The following is a 23637-nucleotide window of genomic DNA, read 5'->3' as shown; positions in this document are numbered from 1 at the left end:
CTTTGATCCTCCTTTGAATTGGGGTCACATTTGCCCATCTCCAGTCCATGGGTACCTCCCCTAGTCCAAGGAAGCTCTCATAATTATGGCTAAGGGTTTGCTTACTTCCTTTGCTGCCTCCTTTAATATAAGTAAATAGATCCCATCCACCCCGGCTGCCGTTTTTATGTTTATCTTCAACAATTTCTCCTTCACTTTCCTCTCATTATTACAAAGTCATCTAGCTCACTGCCAGGGTTTAATTCACCTCTGGCATTCCCCTTGCTGAATAACTCCTCATGTGTGAATGAAGATGCAAAATAATACTCATTTAGTTTGTTAGCCATCTGAGCAGGATCATCAACAGTTGAACCATCAATATCCAGTGGACCAATCTGATTCATCCCTTTCCTTCTAGAGTTTACATAGGTAAAGAACTCTTTGCTGTTTTTATTTACATGCTTTGCCAAAGATTTCTCATAATCTGCCTTTGCCTGCCTAATCTACTTTGTGACTTGGTTACAGACCAGCTTACATCTATCATAGGCCTCCATGTCACCCATTAATTTATATATATCCCATGCATTTTTCTTCTCTGCCACATGTCTCATTAGTTCATCTGACATCCATTTAGGCCTAAACCTTGAACAATATTTCTTTGTTGGTATGTAAAGCCTAGTAGCTTCCAAGATTAATTCTTTGAATGCCTCCCATTTTGAATTTGCTGTTGGTAGAATCGTCAGTTGGTCCCACCGTATAGAATTTAAATACTTTCTCAGACCACCATAGTAGCCTTTACGAAAGCAAAAACCCTTCCTTTTATCCCTGATGGCAGTTACCTCTTTGAGTAAATCCCACTTCAGCACACTGTGATCACTGTCACCTAGTGGTTCCTTTATCTGCAGATTCTTAATGCATGAAGAATCACTACTGATAATCAGATCAAGAGTATTACTCCCTCTAGTTGCCTCCTGAACATGCTGATGTAGAAAACAATCATCCAATAAATCCACAAAAAGCCTTGCTAATGTGTGAGTGACCAACCCACAAATTCCAGTCAATATCTGGGAAATTAAAATCCCCCCATTATAAGACCCTCTGATTTATTGGCCCACTCTATTTCCCTGTACAGTTTCTTATTATACTCATCAGAGTCATTAGGCCTATAACACACTCCTACTCTCAATTTTGATTTCCCAGTGCTTATGTCACACCAAACTGACTCGACACTGCCCTGTCCAGCGATGTCGACTGGCTGCACTTCCTTGGAATTTATGTGTTTCTTAACTAATAGCATAACCCCCTCCTCCCTTCCTATCCTGTGTATCCTTCCTGTACAGTTTTTAAATCTTCCACTTGGGAAATTGCTTAACATAGCAGACTAAATGAAAAGGATGATTCTGACTTAGTATATCAAAGTTGTGGAGAGCCTAAAATAAGAAATCTTATTATTTTATTCATTGAGGAAGGACTTTATTATTACCTATATACTCTATTATTACCTATATATACTCTTGCATTCAACAATGCTATGAATAACCATTAAAATGCCAACATGAATTTTAATTTTTTATATTTCAAGCTTCCTTTTGAACTTGTCCATTTTCCAAATAAGCCACTCTACATCAATTTTTTCTTCTTTCATAATAGCATCTGATAGGTTCTCAAACTGAAACAGACAGAAATGATGATGAAAAACAAATTTTTTTGAACTTTAATGATACCAAGAAGTACACTTGTCCACAAAAAATTTCAAAATTGAAAATGATGCATTGCCAATTGATAAATATGTGCTACCTTGTCATTCAAAAGAATACAGTTTTTCGATGGGAACTTGTGCACTAAGCAGTGAAAGGTAATACTAAAGCAATAAAGTACTTCAATGAATAACAGAATAAGATTTCTTATTTTAGGCTCTCCACAACTTTGATATACTAAGTCAGAATCATCCTTTCGGTTTAGTCTGCTATGGTAATCAATTTCCCAAGTGGAAGATTTAAAAACTGTTAGTAAAATAAATTTGAAAATAAGATTCTTCAATATATTTAGGGGTAATGACCTTGTTATAAGGATGTTGGATTGAGAAGGTATGTTCACATTTTGAAATGTTAGCATACCACATAAAAGAAACCAGCAAATTGCTTTATTCAGCCAACAGAGACATGAACAGACTGACATGAGAGACATGAACAGACAGTATTAATGAGGATAACATGCTTAGAATTAGCAGCTTGCTTGGCATGTTTAGGACTGCTTTTACCATAAGTTAGTGATTACAAAATTCATTAATCAAATTCTTTTGGTTAATGATTTTAAATAAGTAGATATGAGTAAGTGGAATTACTGGTTATTATTGGTTTTTCGATATGGTAACTCTGGAAAGTACTGATATGGATTTTCTCACTACTTTTAACCTCTTCTTTAGACAGACTTCCTAAAGTTGCCACTGTTCTACCAGTCTAGTTGCCCATTTAACCAGACAGCAAGTGTATACATACATGTTTCAAAATTCTTTTTACTTCAGTGGCATCCAATTGAAACTGTTTAAATCTAACTTTCCTTTTAGCACTTCTCTCTTTAGATAGTAGTAGTAACTGTCTACCAAGTATTCATCCAATTTCATAGGAAAGAAAATGGCTCCCTTTTCATAAATTAATAAAATGACAAGGACAGCTTATTAAAGTGAAAGCTTGCTCGCTCTCTAAAGAGGACACCAATGGCTGCTAAATTCACAGTAACTGGTTGTTTACTCAGAGTTTTTAATGATTATTATTGCGCATATTTGTATTCTAATTAATTAACTTTTAGTAAAAATGAATATAACTGCTTTATTTACTATATCGTTCCCTCATGAGATGTTACCATAAAGCTTGAACAGGCTGGGATTACTAGTAAGATTGTAAGACGGATTGCTGGGTGGCTGCAAGGCAGAAGGCAGAGTGCTGTGATTAACGGACATTCTTCAGATTGGTGTAATGTCAGGAGTGGGGTTTTACTGATTGACTGATTTTGAGTTTACTGGAACAACAACAACCTAGGCTATAATGCACCAACCATGATAAATGAACAGAGACGTTAAAAGTAAAAAACAAAGGTTGTTAAAAGATTACAGTGACCCAGTAATATTGATCACTATGTCAAAAATAAATTTATACAAAACATATGTATAAAAGCAGTCAACACAGTACAAATGATATATAAAAAGTAATAAAAGTATATTTTAAAAAGATGTAAATAAGTTTATCAGTTTTAAATAGTTAAAAACATCTGCCACGTGGTCATTGTCAGAGTATCTGTCTGAGTGTATAAGGCTCAGTCAGATGATTAAAAGAGGTAAAAGATTTTGTTCATGTCTGAAATGTGGACATTTAGTTGAAATGTGTCTAATGGTTAAAATAGTGTCACAGTACTCACGCATAGGATCGTCAGCCCTCAGCAAAAAAGAGTGTGTCAGACAACTATGTCCTATGCAGAGGCGAGCTAGAACAACTTCCTCTCTACAGCTCCTGTGCAGACTATACTGCCATCTTTGTATTGCAGGCTTAATTTGATACAACTTGGTTGTGGATTGTCCATGCCATAATTGTTGCCACTGGGTGTGCAATACATTTCTTATCACTTGCCCGCAGTCTGTATAAGGGGCCAGCAAGCTGTGACTGTGGGATTGTGCTGATCTGGCTGCAGCGTCTGTCCGATCATTTCCCTTGATCCCAATGTGGCTTGGAATCCAACAGTAGCAGATATCAAATGGAGATTCACAGAGGGTAAACAACTTCTGCTGAACTCTGGATAGGACTGGATTAGAATTACATCTGATTATACATGAAGCCTGTAATGCACTTAAAGAATCAGTATAAACTATACACCTTTGATAAATTTTAGTTTTAATGTGGTCTAAGGCTAGCTCAATAGCATACAACTCTGAGGTGTAGCAGGAGTGAGATTGTTCCAGGATCGGTTCTTCGACCACTGTTGTTTCCAATTTTTATTAATGACATCAACAAAGGAATAGAAGGTGCAATGTCAAATTTGCAGGTGATTGGCAGAGTCATTAATGATCAGTGCCAGGCAGCACTCCTTCAGGATGACTTGAACAGACCTCAAAGATGGGCAGAGACGTGGCAGCTATGTTATAATGCTTCTAAATGCAAGTTCTTAAACTTGGGGAATAGCAACCCACAAATAAATTATATACTTGGTGGGGTTGAATTATCCTTTCCACCACGAAAAGGTGGTGTCCTTGGAAAGGGATGATGAGATCATATCTAAAGGACTCATTTTGATCCTGAAACAAAAAACAAAACAAAGCAAAACAAAAAAAAAAACAATAATAATAAAAATAATAATAATAACTTCTGCATGACTATATGTTATATAGTTGGAATTTTAAATTTATTACATTGTCTGTGCTGGTTTTTGATGTAATACATTAAACTTAACAATGACGAAAACTGACAAATAACCTAAAGAGATTTTCTTAAATTATAGTTTATTGTGAAACTAATTTTAAGATAATCATTTTTAAAAGAAAAATTACTGCAATTTAATTTATACTGATATTAAAATAATCACTTCAGGTGATTATTCCTCACCTACTGATATGGATACCAAACGGTTCAATTGAAAACACATGATATATTTACTTTCAAGACAAATAGGAGGTACAACATCCTCTTCCCCCAATAGTATATTTGGCGATTGTGAGCTAAGTGATATTTTTGACTCACTGAACAGAAAACTGAAACATACTGACTATTGTTAACAAATCTGACAATGGTTTAATCATAAAAACTCTTATATAATGTAATTTAGACTAATAAGCATAATACTCACTTTTTGATAGGTATATACAAGTTGAACTACTGGAAGTCCATAAAAGATTGCTATAGTCAAAACAGATCTGAAAGAATAATAGAAAAATACTATTTAAAAATTACTTATTCATTTTTTTTGTATTGTATCGGCAAAAATCACACAGGTAAGCTTATACAGATTCAATCTCGACCTTCAAAAATCTTCATTAGGCAAATAACTAAGCATTGCATGTTTCACCCATTTCTTAAAAATTGTTTTTATTTATCTAATTGCAGTGCATGTCTAGAAGATTATTTTTAAATTTATCTAAGTTTTCCAGTTTCATGACTACTGGAAAAAGAGTAATTAAGTGGAATAATTAGCTACTGTAACAAGATTTATTCTAGTGACTGCTCTTTGCCTTTATTAGTTTAGATTTATCTCATAGTTTGTGTTACTCCTGAAACAGAAAAGATATTCTTGTGTTTAGTCTACTACCTTGTAAACCTCACTTAATCATCAAGTTATTGCTTATTTTCCTGATTGAGTAAATTTCAGAATGGGCATCCCTTCCCATCATCAACTAAACTTTAGATTCTCCTCTGCACCATTTCCAGCAAATCCACATCCCTTTGAAATGTTTCATCTAATCCTCTATAAAGTTTTCAAGATTTGAAAATACTGCTTGTACATTGAAAGAAACCCCACACGCATGCAAACTGGCATCCTCTCTCTCTCTCTCTCTCTCTCTCTCTCTCTCTCTCTCTCTCTCAAATTTAATGATTTCTTTGTCCTATAATGACATTTCCAAATATTCCTTTAACTGTTCATACTTCCAGTACCATTTCAGAATGTACTTCCTTTCTTCTAAAGATCAAGAGGGTTGGATGTGAGGTTAGCAATGTCTGGTATTATGGTAGGTAAGGAACAATCTGTGCAAGGTTATTAGTAATTGTAAAAGCCTCAGCATCCACTGAATAGAAAATTGAAGCTAGCTAGAATTGTGAATGTTAGAATCCCCAAGGAAAACTACCTCACTGTTAGGAAAGCCGGACTGCAGAAAGTCAAGTTTCAAAAAAAAAAAAAAAAAAAAAAAACAGGTCAAAGAGTTCCAAGTGATTAGTGGAGTTGGGAAACAATAGAGGCAGCAAATGAATATGACAGAATGGCACAAAGAGATTTTAAGCCAGAGAAACCTGAAAGGATGAAATTCCAAATTACTAAGTCTATGACAGGGAATATCAAAGCAGACATATGCACAAGTATCACCTTTGAAGCAAAAGGAATCATACATTAAACAATGAAAACAGAGATGAGCAGTGGTTGAGGCAAATAATAACTGGAATTCCCTAAAAAAAAGTAAGCGGGGCTTGGCAGACTAAGTGGAAATTGACATCACTGAGATTCGAACTGAGACCAGATGTATTTGTGGAATGAATGAGGAAGTGTGTGTGTGTGAGAGGTTTAGATGTTTTTGCCAATAAGTTTGTTCTATTAGCTTGAATGAATCATCATACATTCCGTAGATAAAATAAAAGTAGAGGAAAAGACATTTTGTATGAAGTTAGGAAATTTCTGGATATGGTGCATATACAGCAAGAATATACCCAGCTCCTTGACACAACATGGCCTCAACAATGCTCCCACCACACAAACACACTACTCAGACTCCCTCCATTCATTATCTGGCAGCATAGAGGTAGTGAGATTACACACTAGAAGATCCAGATGCCTCCTAGAGAATAATCAATGTCTGTTCAGTCTGATGGAGTAACTAGTGACACCATTTTAATGGAGTAACTAGTGACTAAACTGCAAACACCATTTTACAGCTGTAGCTTGAAAATGTACGAAAGTTAAGACCTCACTGTGATGCCCATCATAACTTCAAGGGACATCAATCATACTGCATGATGGAAGAGATTTGCCAGTGCTTTGCTCTAGGGAGACTAAACAAGGGGTTTCACCACTTCGAGCCTCAAATAAGCAAAGGGAAAGTACTATACCAGTTAATGAAAGTCATCTACCACATACTCTGGAAATACCCAGGATTACTAAGAGTCCTGCCAACATGACTCTTAGTAATCTTAGAGATTAGGTTGTCACAGAACAAATGGACTTCACTGAAATTTGATCCACTTGTGTGCTCTGAGATGACTCACAAGTGTGCTCTGAATATCTGTTCAATCAGCAGTTTAGACTCTCAGGTAAGCCCTAGTTTATTATCTAAATGGAAGAATGTCTGTAACAAGCTGAAAGAAACCTCAAGCTTGGATAGACTTCAAGGTTGTTCTCGTTTGGTTTTTAGGTACATCAGCAAATTAGAACACATTCATCATTACGTATTGTCTGTAGAAGTCCTCACATGACAATGTACTATTACAGGCCGATCTGTATACTGCTTGGGCTGATAAACCCAGAATAACACATGGAAAAACCCTAACTCCCTGTACCTCAAATCTGTTAACTACTGCTTAACAGAAAACTACACAGAAAACTAGTCATATGACTAGTTTTCTGTGTAATAGTCAGAAAAGTGGAGAGTATGCTTAAATTTCATGGATTTCTTGGATGACTGTTTTCTAGAGCAGCATGTCAGAGAAGCAATACGAGGAAGTAATACTCTTGATCTGGTTATTGGCAGTAATTCTTCATGCATTAAAAATCTGCATGAAAATGACCCACTGGGTGGCGGCAATCACAGTGTACTAATGTGGAATTTAATTAAAGCCATGGCTATTATGAAGGGTACAGGGAAAGACTTTTGCTGCAAAGAAATACTGTTCAAGGCTTAGACCTAAATGGATGTCAGATGAACTATTGAGACATGTGGCAGAGAATAAAAATGCATGGGATGCATATAAATTATCAAGTGATACAGAAGCCCATGATCGGTGCCACCCAAAATCCTGACATACCAATTGTATTTAAAAAAAACAAGAGTGCATGCAGTAACACACACACACTTTTTGAGTGGACCGGGGATCAAGCCCGTAACTGCTAAATACGATTAACATTTGTATTGATTGATTTATTGTAAACTCTACTGAGATGGTGGTCATGCCGGAGTATAAACAAGAACAAAAATGTAGCACAGTGGTATCGTCGCCGTCCTCCCCACGCTGAGTAGAGAGGGCTTGGATTCGAATCCCGCTGATGATGCGAGGAACTTTTATCAGTTTTTACCAACCTGAGACTGCTTCTGAAACCATCATCAACAGCCTAAAAACTCTTGTTACATACTTAGCACAGTTCTCAATTCAGATAAATACAAATAAATCTGCACAAATAGTGTTCTCACCCAAATCACACCCAACTCAACTAAACCTGAAAATCCATGGAACCTCCATCCCTCCAGTAACCAAGCACAGAGATCTCAGGGTCATCTTTGACCCTAAATTCAGCTTTAAACACCATGTTGCAAATAGGTCTGCTGATCCAGATGGCTTGCCAAACAACACCTCCATGTCACAGAGTCTCAGTGGACCCTTCAATATATTTACCGGTTTCTTCAGCCAGTCATTACCTACAGATCTGAAATCTGGGCGTTGGTAGTGAAAACCACGCTAAAAACCATGTCATCTGATGAGTACTGGCTGCTTCAGTGGGTGCTCTTCAAGCACAAACTTCCACCCCTCACACAACACTTCAGAAATGACCAAACTTCTAAACTACAGAAAAGTTTCAGAACGGATCTTCACCCTCTGCTTACTCGCTACCATTATAGTGGTAGCGAGTAAGTGGTAGGTGAAATCAATATACCAAGTTTTTGGCAGATGTGTAATTGAGAATCTGTCCAAAACCCTTAAGGGCCCTCCCTTCTTTACAGTCCGTGGCATGGAGGCTCAGGAAGAGTGACAGAGTCCTGCCAATGGAGATGCTCCAAAACGTCTAAGAGATGGATGCTGATTACAAGAAATTCATTGAGGGCAAAGCCTACAGAAGTGAATGGCATTGTTTTCCCTTGATCAGTTTGTTGCTATTGAGAGGGGGAGAAAAAAAACTGTTTTCATGTGTTTACAACTTGTTTTTTGTTTTTCCTTGTTTTAGTTCCTTTCTATGTTAAACCCCTAGCAATTTTGCTGTTATGGACATTGCATCTATGTTAAGCCCCTAGCAATTTTGCTGTTATGGACATTGCATCAGGCATACATGTAAAATTTACTTATTTTCACTGATTGCAATAAAGATATTATAATCAGTTCAAAAAACCACATTACTGACGATTATAGTTTATTGATATCAAAATCACTGATTAAAATTTGCAAAAAATCATACAAATTATAATCAAACATTTAAGTATTATAATAATCTTAATATACTTTAACAATCTTAATAATAATACTTAAATAATCTTAAGTATTATAATAATAAGAAAAAATGGGATATTTTTTTCCTGTTACCCCTTTCAATATATCCTGCCGGTGCCGATAGTCATGCCTAATGTACTCGCCAAAGAAATTCATGAAAGTACAGCTAACAACAAATACTGTACCTGTATAATTACAGTTTTAGTTATGCTAATGATATTTAAGACAAACATTACACAGCTGCCAAAATACATTACTCTAAATTTTCATATCCTGAAAGTATTCTTATTTCAAGTTTTTTATCTTTAACATTTCAATGCTGTACCTATAATTATTTCAAACGCCCTCTACAAATACCAAAATTTGACTTGAAAAATTACCAATTAAATGTAATATAATAAAGTAAAATTAATTAAGTTGTTTTTATTTGCTTATCGTATTTTAAAACTGTTTGCTTCCGTAACAGAACACATGATCTTAAAATTGAGAAAGGTATTTGTCGTTAAAATTATTATTATTTCTATTCTTTCTACATAATTAATCTAATAAGGTAAATTTTTACTGCTAAAAAAACAAATAAATATATAAAATTATATTCATATATTTTTACAATATAGTAGATACTGTCGGGATTCTGGTCTGTCAGGATTTTGGGCCAGGCCCACCTATGATAGATATAAATTATTCTGTAATCAAGTCACAAAGTAGGTTAGGCAAGCTAAGACAGATTATGAGAAGTCTCTGGCGAGGAATACCAAGAAAAGCATCAAAGAGACTTCTATGCTTATATTAACAGTAGAAGGAAGAGATTGAATCGCATTAGGCTACTTTATTTAATGGGTTAACTCAGGGATTCCCAAAGTGGTCGGAAGGAACCCCCGGGAGTCTTTGGCAAGTTTGGGGGTCTTTAGTTCCTAATAAAGCCACTGGGGGGGTAAGATTATTTTAGGGTCTTTAAAGAAACTATTTCCTCACAAAGATAATTCTAGAAATCTAGAATTAGTATATGGAAAAAAAAAAAAAAAAAAGTGCAGCCGTTATCAACCCACTGTAGGATGGAAGCCTCCTCAACAATTCATGCTGTATACGAAAAAGTTGTTAATTCAAGTGTTTAATGAAATAAGTCTTTAACTCGGGTAGTCAGCAAAGTGGCTTAAGGTGCAATCATGCTATTGTCACCTCATGTCAGGTTACATGGAAACAAGTCAAACATCAAATGTATGAGGGGGGGAAAGAGATATGTCCCTTTTTGTTTATTGGTCGGAGACAAACTATTAATGGCTGTAGTCGCAAGATAATGCATTGGCCTTCAAAGCTAATTCATGTCCTCATGAATTCGCAGTTTTCTGTTCGAGCAGGAAATTTCGAATGCCATGAGTTTTCTGTCACGCTGACAGAAGGAAATAGAGGAAATGATGATAGGAACATGGCCAGTCACATAGACACTCAAAGATGGCCAAAGGAAGAAAATAGACCAACAGTATTACAGTTTACATTAGAGGAACAAGTCTATCATTTCAGTTTGTACAAAGCATAAGAATTTCTAACAAGTTCAATTTTTAGCATTGTGAAGTTGTTTTTGTTACTAAATTTAATTTAAAAAATTTTTGTTTTGTATTGTGACCGAATAAATCCTTATACCAAATTAAACTTACAGTATTTCAACTTTCCTTAAACATACAACAAATTTTTCCTTACTGCTGACTGAATTTCGAAATTGCATATTTTGCCCTTATATGTCATCCTTAATTAGATTATATTGGAAATTAAATTGTACTTTGTTCATTAGTAAATACATCTTAAAACGATTTTCATCTTCTTCTAAGTTCTGCAAGTAAATGTTGGAATTCGTTTTTTTCTGTTCTCTTCCAGTTTATGTCGTGTATCCATTGCTTTCTCCCTTTTGTTTTCTCGGCCATGGCCGCATTAATGCTATGGCCAAACCCTGCCATGTGCTGGGGCCTCGTTTTCAGTTTAAATATTTAAATTTAAAATTTAAATATTCACCTGAAGAGGGGCCTCATTTTCAGTTTAAATATTTTCTAAAGTAGTGATAAAAAATTAAAGGGGCCCCAAAATTAAATATGGCTGGGGGCCTATTTCATCCTTAATCCACCTCTGTTCTCGGCTATAAAAAAATCATTTTCTAAATCTTCTTCAAAATCTGAAGAAGAGGATGAAGTGTGGCAATTCATTTCGCTTCAGCTTTCCCCAAAGAGAACAACACATATATAACGTAGCATGGTAGTAATGTGTCTCCTACGACCGACTTTGCAGTTTACACTGAACAGTGTGTTCACGGTCACATAAATAAATTGTTTTAGTGTCCAAGCGGCCATGCTCAGTTTTCGTTTTACTGCCATTGCTGTCGTCAAACTTCAGTACTATTTCTGGTGTCAGTAGATATTTTTGTTCTGCAGTGTTTGGGAATGGATTAGTCATTTTGTTTTAATAGTTTCTTATTAAAATTATTTTAGTAAGAGTTGTGTTGAAATAATTTCTTACAGAAAACTCCTAATGATCATGTCTGATGCAAAAAAGCAGTGTCATCAATATCCGGTAGAATATTTAAATTTTGGGTTTGTGCCTTCTCCCAGTAATGAAACAAAACCAATGTGTCTTTAAGTAAGAAAATGTTTAGTAATGATGCTATTAAACCTTCAAAAATGAATGAGCATTTAAAAAAAACAGCAAAATGACAGCAAAAGCGACAAAGACCTTGAATATTTCAAGACAATTAAGAAAAAATTTTTAAATTGTACAATGCTTAAGCCCTTTATAAAATCATCTGCAATACAGGCAGTCAGTGGTAGACTACAAGCATCATATGATATTGCTCTTCTAATTGCAAAGAAAGGAAAGTCACATACTCTTGGTGAAGAAATAATTCTACCCTCTATAAAAATAGCAATAGAGTCAGTTATGAAAAAGGATGCTAATCCAGTTTTAAGGAGTATTCCACTTAGTAATAATACAGTGCAACGGAAGATTGCTGAGATGGCAAATGTCCAAACAACAGCAAATTCAGAGCTGAAAGAAGTTATGTTTACTGTGCAATTAGATGAGTCAACATTGGAAGTATAAATATTTTAATGTCATTTGTACAGTATTACAGTACGAGTAAAAAAGAAATAATTGATGAATTCCTTTTTGCCAAATGTTTAAAAACTGATTCCAAAGGTGAAACAATTTTTATATGTGTGCAAGAGTATTTTGAAAAGTACAACATTCCCTTTAGTAATATAAACACAATTTCAATGGATGGGGCTCCATCTATGGTTGGTAAGTACAGAGGATTTTTAGCTTTACCTAAAAAATAAAAATCCTAAAATACAAACAGTACACTGTGTTTTACATAGACAACACCTTGTTGCAAAAAACATAAGTGAAGAATTGCATGCTGCTTTGCAAATTTGTATTAAGGTAATAAATAAAATAAAAGCAAATGCTCTTAACAGCCGGCTGTTTGCTATGCTATGTGAAAAAAATGACAAAAATTTAAACCAATTGCTCCTTCACACAGAAGTAAGATAGTTGTCAAAAGGTAACGGTTTGCAAAGGCTTGTAGAACTTTATAACTCAGTGGTGGAATTTCTGTCCAAGCACAATCAATCATTTGCTGATAAATTTAGTCAGTGTAAAAACCACCTCTTTTACCTTGCTGATATATTTTCAATCAATGAAGCACCAAAAAAACTGCAAGGCAAAGACATTACAAGTATACAGAGTCGTACAATTATTTTGGTATTTCAAGAAAAGTTAATGCTCTTCAAAACTTCACCGGGTCGTAGAAATTTTCACTTTTTTCCAAATATGTCATCTTGAGAACAAGAAGCCGAATGAAATTTTTCTGATGCCGACATATTTATTTATGTAGCTCACCTAGAACACTTAAGAAAATTTTAAAAATAGATTCAAGGATCTTGAAGATACGAAAGTTCCAGAGTGGATTATGTCTCCATTTTATGTAGGGGGTAATAGGGACGATTTGGATCTGGATTTGCAAGAGGAAATTATTCAAATGAAGATGCACAGAAGCTAAATCACTGCACTCAAAAGAAATTTTCAGAGGATTTTGGGCAAGTAAAAATATTATTGAAAACTACCCCAAACTGTATAAAACTGTTAAGCCTTTATTATTGACCTTTCCAAGTTCATACATGGTAGAAGCCAGATTTAGAAATGCTAACAGTATTTTAACTAAGCATTATTTATAAAATATATTAACTTGAAGCTTATTGCTCTTGGGGGTCTTTGTTATTACTGAATTTTTACTTAGGGGGTCTCTGACCAAAACGTTTAGGAACCCTTGAGTTAACTGTTGATAACCCTGCTCAGGTTGATGGCAAATTGAATAGATATTTTCCATCTATATTCACACAATAGGAATTCTTTACGGGAGGGGATATCAGAAGTTAATCAAACTCCAACAGGAAGCCAACTGACTTTGTAAAAATTGAAAGGAAAGTTGAAGAGAAATTGTTGAAGCTGAACATAAAAAAGGGACCTGGGGGCAGATGGAATATATCCAATCATATAAGGGAGGCAGCAAAGATACTGAGATAACCATTATCCAAAATTATTAGAGCATCCTTGGATTTGGGGTAGGTCCCTATGGACTGAAGATGTGTGAATATATCCCCAGTTCATAAATGGGGATCAAAAGGTGACATGAGTAATTACAGCATAACATCTGTTCCAGGGTAAATAATGGAGTTACTGGTTAAAGAAGTAATGCTGACCATCTGGACAGGCATGCAAATATACTGCAGTCACAGCATGGATTTGTTAAGGTCCTGTCTAACCAATCTGATAGGTTGCTATGATGTAGTGACCAAGGAACTGAATACAGAAAATAAGTTTTATATCATATACAGTAATACCCCGACTTACGCTACCCCGACTTACGCGAACTCGGAGTTACGCGGTTCTTGATTTTTTTCGTTTGGCAACGCTGCCGCCCACTATCTTCAAGGTCGTTTTTCATATGTTATCGATATACGGTGCGACGGCGGAGAATGAGAGCGAAAGATGAACAAAATTCAACTTTGTTGCTTTTATGTTTTTTATATCAGTGAAGGGGAAACACATTTCACCATAATAACGTAAAAACCAACACAATTCCAGCTATCGGTATAATCGCAAATGCAATTAGATCGAGTTTACTACCAGTTTATAACAGATTTCACTAGCAGAAACGCAACTGGATTTTTATTGTTTTATGGTAGTAACCCCTAGAAATGTGAGGTGTTAATAGTGTATCTCTGCCTTTATGGTGTTGTTTATTCAGTTGCTACATGCGCGCAGCTTTGTTTATGCGTATCAAGCATGCCTCCTCGTTTTGTAATTGTGCTTTATTCCCTAAAAATGAGTAAAATACTTAATTAAAAGGTGTGAAAAGGAAACGTCCTGGTGAAGACACTGCAGATTCAGAGAGAAAAAGAAAAGCAATTATCGATAAACAGAGGCGGACTGGGTCAAAAATTCTTACCCGGGGAAATTTATAGTGGCCTCATACTATGGTTTATGGCCAAAATCACACTGGCCCACCTGGGTTTCCCCGGTAAGGCTTATGGCCAGTCCACCTCTGTCGATAGAGAAAAAATATGAAATTGTGAAACGCTTTGAGCGAAATGAAAGACCATGTGATATTGCACGTGCTACAGGCCTAAATGAAGCAACGGCGAAAAGCACATGACAATTGCAAACTTGACAGGTTGAAAATTGAAAAGGGCTCAATTGTAAAGGGCTTAAAAATTTTAGAAAACAGACTCCAACGAAGAACGCGTTATAGCTACAAAGCAAGGAATAAAAAAAATTATTAGCTTGCTACGAAGAAATTCTGCATGAAAAAAAGAACGCGCTGTGTCGTCAGACGAATTTGTTAGATTTTATGAAGCCATCGACATCGAAATAACTTTTTTATGTAAGTCATTTGTTTTTTTTAATACATATTTTGTATTAATATGTATAAAGAACTGCAATTTTATTAATATTTTTCTTCTAAACTAGTGTTTTTGTTAGTCCTTGGTCCCAATTAAGCAAAATTTATATGTATTTATATGCAAAGTTTTACCCCGACTTACGCGAATTCGACTTACGCGATTTTCGTCGGACCCACCTATCGCGTAACTTCGGGGTATTACTGTACTTCGATTTCGGGAAGGCTTTTGATACTCTTTCTCATAAAATACTGTATAAACTGGAGCAATGTGACATTAAGGGCAAGTTACTGCTATGGATAAAGGGTTGGATAAAGGGTTAAGTGGAAAAATACAGAGTGGTTATTAATGGACACTGCTTTTCATGGACAAATGTTATCAGTGGAGTCAATTCGGGGTTCAGTGCTGGGCCCATTGTTGTTTTCAATATTTATTAATGTTATTAATGAAAGTATATTAGGCTTAATATCCAAGTTTTCAGATTATATGAAGGCTGGCAGGGTTGTTAATGACAATAATGACAGTATGCTACTGCAATAAAATTCAGAAAAATTAAGTCAACATGCAAAAAATGGCAGTTTAAGTTTAACACTGACAAATGGAAGTTACTGCATATTGGCAGTAGTAACCCCAGACTAACTTATCAACTGTGTGTTACTCACAGTTGATAAGCTACTCACTCAAGGTAGTGGAGAATGAAACATACCTGGAGTAATTTTGCAGTTAAACATGAAATTTTCTGAGCAGTGCAGACATGCTGCCAGGACAGCTCACAAGGTTTTGTCAATAATATACAAGAACTTTGCTAGCAAGGATAAGGAAGTGATTAACTTTTTTGTACAAGGTCATGGGTAGGCCGAATCATGATACTGTATACAGGTATGGAAGCCTCACTTTAGAAAGTGATGTAGATCTTGTGCAATGGGCCAAGCATGGCAACTCTTGCTTTCTTGCATAATTTGCCATTACTACTGTTAATGCAATGAGGTAGTCTTACACTCTCCTTGACTACGTGTGGCTATTAAATAATGAGACTGTTGCAATAAAATAAATATAAAGAAATATTTCATAACCTACAAGTTATCACCTTCAAAATATTTGCCTTGGGCTCGCACTCACATACACTGTTCTATATGTTTTTTTCAGGCCCAGAAATATTTCTGGAAGTTATTTTCTATATTCCCTTTTACCAATTAGTTTTTTTTTTTTTTTTTTCTGAATGTCATCAGTGGACTGAAACGGGTTCCTTAACTTTTCAGTTTAGGGAAGAGCAAATTGTCATAAGGGACTAAGTCTGGTGATTAAGGTGCATGTTCACACAGAGGGATTTGTTTTTTTTGTCAGACGAATAGAAAGCACATTGTGTGCTGGCACATTGCCTTGATGGAGCATCCAACCATCCTTCCACAATTCAGGTCTCTTCCTTTGAAATTTTTTAGGCAGTCTTGTCAGAACATCAATATAGGTCAGTCTGATTTGTCGGATGTATTCAGCCATAATAATCTTTTTAATATTAAAGAAAATAAGGCATGATTTTCATTTTTGATTTTGACAAGGAGCATTGTTTTGTATTCCATTGCACTGAATGTCTTTTAGTTTCTGGGTCATACCAGAACAGCCAACGTTCATCACAAGTAATTACAGTACTCAGAAAGTCTGAATTTTCTTCAATGTTCTTTTCAAAACATCTTCAGTCTTCTCATTCTCTTATCTTCATTCAAAATTCTTGGCACACACTTTTCTCATGCCTAAATTCTACATTAAAATTTTTCTAAGTATTTCTTTGTCCATATTGAGTTATAATCAAACCATTCTAATGCTTAAACGACGAACACTTCTAATTGACATCCTTATGTGGTCCACATTTCACCAGCTTTCATGAATATGGGACAGTCTGGTCATTCATCATCATCCACATTCCCTCTTCCTTCTAAAAGTATTTTATGCCATTGAAACATGCAAGATGTTGATGTAGCAGCTTCCCATAAACTTGACGTAACAACTCATAACTTTCAGTTGGTATTTTCTTTAGTCTTGTTAAAATTTCAGGTTGATTCTTTGTTTGATTCTTTTGTCTGTCACTTTTTTGGCAAACTGCAAAAACACAAGGTAATGAAAACCTATCTTACTGAAAGGTGAATGAGCATGTTGAAATATGACTTGGCAGACAGCAAGGGAATGGTTCAGGGTCAACTACTATGCTTTTGTTTCATAGGTGTCTCTTGACGTGTGTTGGCTGCAAGTGCAGTATTGTTATTTAATAGACTCAGGAGGTGAAACACACAATTAATTTGTTTATTTTATTTACTTATTCATTTTTTAATTTTATCACTATTATTTATTTTGTTTTTTTGGCTGGTGCAGCAAAACACTGGGGTTTCCTAGCTAGCTGTATATTAAAATAAAATATCTTGGAGACAACACCCACTAAAGGTTAGTGTTAAGTTATTTTTATTATTATTTTTTTTTTCTTTTGATTTAAAGAATTAGTCTGGTTACTGAATTGTCTGACCTTGTAAGCCAGTATACATTAAGTGCAAATTTTTTTTTTCCTCTAAAACCCTTCCCTCATGCCTATGAAGAATCTCAACCACTCTGTATTGTACTTACACAATATGGTATGTTTAAAGTTGCTGAACAAGTTTCCAGAGATATGTACTGGGTGTCTCAAAAATATTGGTACAAACGTTTAGGGGAGGTAGGTAACATCTAAAGGAATGTGAATCGCATAGGAACCCATAACCGGAAACATAAGTCGGTACTCGGCGCTGTTCATCAGTTCGCGAGAGGGAAAATTTCTGGTTTACTCATTCAAGCAATAGTCACCGCACAAAGAGCATGCATCGATATACGAACTGTGAGCTGGCAGACATGCACCTAGTGTATGGATTAGCAGAGGGCCCACACGGTGTGCGCCCCCATGTGGCACAACATCGCTTCGCAATAAATGTGTGGGCAGGTATGGTTGGTGACTGCTTAGTCGGCCCATACCTGTTACCATCCTGCATGAACTCCGCTAAATATCGGATCTTTCTTGAACAAGTTCTACCAGGGTTACTTGACGATGTTCCAGCAAATGTGAGACGCAACATTTGGTTTAACGTGATGGGGCGCCTGCCCATTATGGAAGGGGTGTTTGTGACCATTTGAACAGGCGTTTTGGGCGTCGATGGATTGGCCGTGGTGGACCCGTTGCCTGGCCCCCCACACTCACCTGATTTATTGAGCCTTGATTTCTTTCTGTGGGGGGCCCTCAAATCTATCATGTATGAATTGCCTGTGGAGACAGAAATGGATCTCGTGGCGAGACTCGTCTGCGCTGCTGCTACTGTCAAAGAAACTCCAGGTGTGTTCGACCGTGTCCGCCAATCTATGCTGCGTCGGTGTCACGCATGCATCGCATCTCATGGTGGAACCTTCGAGCATCTGTTGTAACATCGTGAAATGCATCCATCTCTTACTCCATTGTTAATATTATGTCAAATAAATGTTTGCCACTAATTACTGTCTTGTGTCATTTCTGCTTCTTGTGCCTCTGCTACTACTTTCCTGTGACGTTTCCGGTTATGAGTTCCTATGCGATTCACATTCCTTTAATGTTACCTACCTCCCCTAAACATTTGTACCAATATTTTTGAGACACCCTGTGTATATAATTGTATATATCTCTGGGTACATCTGCAAGAAGAACATATAATTTGGTTGACATGCAGATTAAGTCACAATGTGTTATAAGTGCCACCATTTTGTGCTAAACAAACTTAATTCCAATCTCATGTTTCTGAAATCTCTTGTTACAGTGTATACTGGGGAATGTCAGCAATTAACTCATTGATGTCATTGTTTTTGAGAGTTACAAAAAATAAAAGAAATAAAAAATAGACAAGTTAAGGTCTGATGATTTTGGCAGCCAAGAGTCCTTTAGAGATTAAAATCTTCAAACACCACTGAAGATATGTGCACACCTGCATGATCTTGCTAGAAATACCATCCTCAAACTTTACTGTCATCCAATAAGTCTATAAATCTCAAAACATTTCCAGATATTGTGTGTGTGTTCAGTGTTCATTTACTATAAAATATTTAAGGGCAAATGCCTCATGCTACGAGGTAGAATGACTAACATATAGGTTAGTGCAAATGAATCATTTTAACATGGCCATCTACTAAAGTAGTTAAATTAATTAATTAAATTAAATTGGCATCACTTTGGTTATATCTCATATTGTGAATGCCTTCACAACAAGTTGCCATGTATTGTACTACCTTGAGTAAATAACACTTCACTAGTGGAGAAGACTTACGGAAAACGATGCCAATTTAATTAATTAATTTAACTACTTTGGTAGATGGCTACGTTAAAATGATGTATTTGCACCAACCTACATGTTAGTCATTCTACCTCGTAGCATGAGGCTTTTGCCCTTAAATATCTTATAGGCCATAACACTGCACACCATCAGGCATCTCTCATATTGTGAAGTTATACTTCATAATTGGGTTGTTGTCTCTATATCGCAACACCAGGGTACCTGCCCACCCACCGAGGAGAAGCCAACAAGCTTTAAAATGGTGCTGTCTGGGTGGTGGTATCCGCTGAGAATAAATAACAGTAGTCTTCTCCACTGGTGAAGTGTTATTTATTCAAGGTAGTACAATACCATGGCAACTCATTGTGAAGATATTCACAATATGAGATATATGAGATATAACCAAAACGATGCTAATTTAATTAATTAATTTAACTACTTTGGTAGATGGCTAAGTTAAAATGATGCATTTGCATTAACCTACATGTTAGTCATTCTACCTCGTAGCATGAGGCCTTTGCCCTTAAATATTTTATAGCCTATATCACTGCACACCATCAGGCATCTCTCATACCGTGAAGTTATACTTCATAACTGGGTTGTCACTATTGAAACACCGGGTACCTGCCCACCAACCGAGGAGAAGCCAGCCCATCCACTGATGATAGGCCACCCACCGAAGAAAGGCCGGATTAAACGTTCCTTTTCCAGAAAGTCGTTCGACGAAGTTGCACCGTTTCAAGGTCTTTCCAGATATTGTAAGTTCTAATATTAAGTTTTCTTTGCTGGCCATGCGAAAGTTCCCAGGGCGGGATTAGTACTTTCATATTATTTTGCACGCCTATTGTTTTTTTTTTTTTTTTTTTGTTTTTTTTTTAAATGAGTTTTTACATACGTGAGAGAACCTTGGAATTCACTCTGGATGCAGAGTACGACCAAGACAAGTGATTGACGGTTTAGCAAAATGCGTAAACTTATCCAGATTGCAGGGATTTACCCTCCTGCCCTTGAGGAAATACCAGGTAGTCTGTAAAGACTGTGTGACAAGAGATACGTTGCTTAGGGGCTTCCCATTTGAAAACCAAGTGATACACCCTCACTTGGTGGTAGCACTAGGAAATATATCACAATAGAGCGGTATCCAGTTGAAATGCCGAACATATATTTAAAAACCTCATTAGAAGCCTATGGCAAAGTCTCGAAAACAGAAATGCATGCGTGGGAAGGCTTTCCAGAGTTGTATACAGGGAAAGTTACGGTGCAAATGGAAATGAGAAAGCCGGTTCCAAACATTATCTATGTTATGGGGAATCGACTACTTCTGAACTATAGAGGGATAGAAAAGAAATGCTTGAAATGTGGCAGCTTGGATCATCTAGGCACGAATTGCACGAAAGGGCACTGCTATAATTGCAAAGAAATGGGGCACATTAGCAGTGACTGCCCCAAGCATGCAATAAATGTGGAGAGACGAGCCACAAAGCGGGCAGCTGCCCCATTAGATCATATGCAGAGGCCATCAGAGGAGGGGAAGAAAAAGGCGGTGAAGAGAATCTGAATAAGGGAAACATGGTCATTTTAAGGCCACAGGGAGCCACAAAAAACTTATCATCAGCAGAACCAGCAAATTTAATCACAGGAACAGAGGAGGGGAAAGGGGGTTACACATATAAGACAAGATATCCCTATATTAATGGAAACAGAGGAAATAACAAGAGGTCAGAAGAGGGGGGAAAACAAAAACAAAGTCTAGGGGGGAAGGTAAAATAAAGAGACAAATTGTAGAAAAGGGAAAGGACATAATACAAGACTTGAATGAGTTAAGTTCAGACAATTCTGAAACAGAAGAGGCATTAAGCGTGGGAAGCGACAAACTACTGGGGGTGGAGCATTTAAAGAAACATGTGCCAGCAGGAGTGGAAACATTAACCGTCAAATTAGCAGAATGGGAGCAGTGGCTAGGGAAGCCTAGAATAGTGTTAGAGCACAATCAGGAAGGCAAAGTGGGTAACATTCAATTTATGTGGAGAGACTTATTTTTTGGAAATTTGGTGGGACAGACGCTACTGGGAATAGTTCAGCAGCTAAACAATTCCCGAATTTCATGGTTACTAGGACATGAACAAGAGTTAGGCAGAACCTTGTATGCTTTAAGCATATCTCTGTCACAATAGATAAAACTTCTAACATAAAGCGAATTGTGTACACATAGTAATCATCGGCACTTGGAATATATGGGGCTTTGCTCAAGGGCAGGCTCAACATCATACATGGAGAAGCATGCTATTACTAGGTGTAAAGATTTTATTCATTCAAGAGAGCCACTTTTTTAACAGTGTCCAAGTGCGAAATTTCCAGAACAGATACAAATGTCTAAGTTTCTGGAGTTTCGGCTCAAGGAATGCCAAGAGGGGTAGGCATCATAGTCTTGCCACCAATTATAGGAAAATTCTACAATCTCCAAAGGGATATAGAAGGGAGAATAATTTGCATTGACTGGAAACTAGGGTTGCACACAATAAGACTAGTGAATGTATATGCACCAAACACCGCTCCAGAACAGAAGCGGATATTTAGTAGCCTACATCTTTTTATGCTGGGGGCCTGATTTATCATACTAGGAGGAGACTGGAATTGCGTGTTAGACCCAGTAAAAGACAAGACAGGTACGGGGGGGGGGGCCTCCTTGGAGCTAAATAGTCTGTGCTTAAAACATGACCTGATAGATATATGGAGGAAGAAATATCCCACAAGCCATGGAGCCACCTGGTCTGGGGGAACATTAGGGACTCGCATTGACAGGTTCTATGTCCCAAGTAAGATAGCAGATAAAATTAATCGGGTAAGGCACATTAACATTTCGGAACCTCGCGCAATAACAGATCACAAATTAGTTATAATGGACTTTCCATTAAGCTTAACTGTAGAGCAGGGGAAAGGCACCTGGAGGTTAAAACCGGTGCTCTTGGAAGGTGACCCGCAGGATATTAAAAAACTAACACAACTTTTGAGAAATCCCAATCACTGGACAGAAGGGAGCTGGGCACACTACAAAAATGCAATAAAAACAGCCTTTCAAAAATTAACAAGGGAAAGGTACCTGGAAAGCAGGAGAGAGCTAAGGCATCTCTATGAAGTTCGGGGACTCCTAAAGTCTTGTCAGGATGATGTGAGAGAAAGAGAAATATAAAAATAAATCCTGTCGCTATTAGAGAGGCAGGCAGAAAACGAAGCTATCCAGATGCACATATGTTATAGAAAAGCAGATAATTCATCTGCCTTCTTCTACAAGCAATTTAACAGATCACACAGAGACAGCAGTTAATCCATCAAATACAGGAAGGCCCACACCAATATCAGAATACCACTGATTTTTTTTTTTTTTTTTGATTTGGTAGTTGTTGGCGCATCGGCTTCTGTGGCCATATTGCACCTCCCAAGGTTTTTGCAGTACTCTGATCCAAGTCCGAGGCGGGAATCGAACCCGCGACCTTTGGGTTGCCGGGCAGGTACTTTACCCACTCAGCTAGCCCGGTCGGCAGAACACCAGTGACATTGTTAAGTGTTTTGCAAATGTTTATAAGCAAAAGTTCACAGCATTTACTCTATATCGCAAGAATCTTGGCAATTCATAGACAAAGACAGGATCAACCTATCCTGCTAAGTGAACTATCATTAGCATTGAAAGAAATGAAAGGAGGTAAAACACCAGGTCCAGATGGGCTAACAGTGGAGTTTTATAAAAAGTACTGGAAGGAAATTGGGCCAGTTTTGGCCGCCATCTTATCAAGATTTTTCTCGGAAGGGGTAGTACCAGAAGAATTTATAAAGCCCAAACCATATTTCTTAAAAAACAGGGTAAAAACAGGGAAAGAAGTGGATGAGTGGAGGCCAGTATCTCTGCTTAATATAGATTATAAGCTGTATGCCAAAGTACTAAATGCCCGACTGAAACAGCATTTGGGGCACATTATAGGTCCCAATCAAACATATGCAATCCCAACAAGATCTATGATGGTAAATCTATCATTTATAAAAGATTTGCAAGCATACTGCAATCAAAAACAATACAGCATAGTGGTGGCGGTATTTGATTTGGCACCTTCGATAAACTCTCCCATGAGTACCTAAGGAATTTGATGCATACAGTCCAAATGGGGTCTTTGCTTAGAACAGCTATCATAAGTCTGTACAAAGGGGCACAAACTACTCTCTTGATTAACGGCTATAGGTCAGAGAAAATAAAACAGGAACAGGGGTTAGACAGGGGGTGCCCACTAAGCCCTGCACTATTTTGATTGG

At 36.8% G+C, this 23637-nt stretch overlaps 1 protein-coding gene across 1 annotated transcript in view; it reads right to left on the bottom strand.

The window, feature by feature from the left end:
* The window catches only part of LOC150084533 (SID1 transmembrane family member 1-like), a 254140-nt gene that overhangs the window by 18710 nt on the left and 211793 nt on the right, over positions 1 to 23637 (bottom strand). Inside the window, exon 13 of the mRNA XM_090376277.1 lies at positions 4813 to 4879. Coding sequence (XP_090232403.1) covers positions 4813 to 4879 — 67 coding nt within the window. The remainder of the gene's footprint in view (positions 1 to 4812; positions 4880 to 23637) is intronic.

The sequence above is a fragment of the Mastigoproctus giganteus genome, chromosome 6 (genome assembly GCF_048544385.1).
Source record: "Mastigoproctus giganteus isolate SK-2022 chromosome 6, ASM4854438v1, whole genome shotgun sequence".
NCBI lineage: Eukaryota > Metazoa > Arthropoda > Arachnida > Uropygi > Thelyphonidae > Mastigoproctus > Mastigoproctus giganteus.
This window is presented reverse-complemented; position numbering and strand designations above follow the sequence as displayed.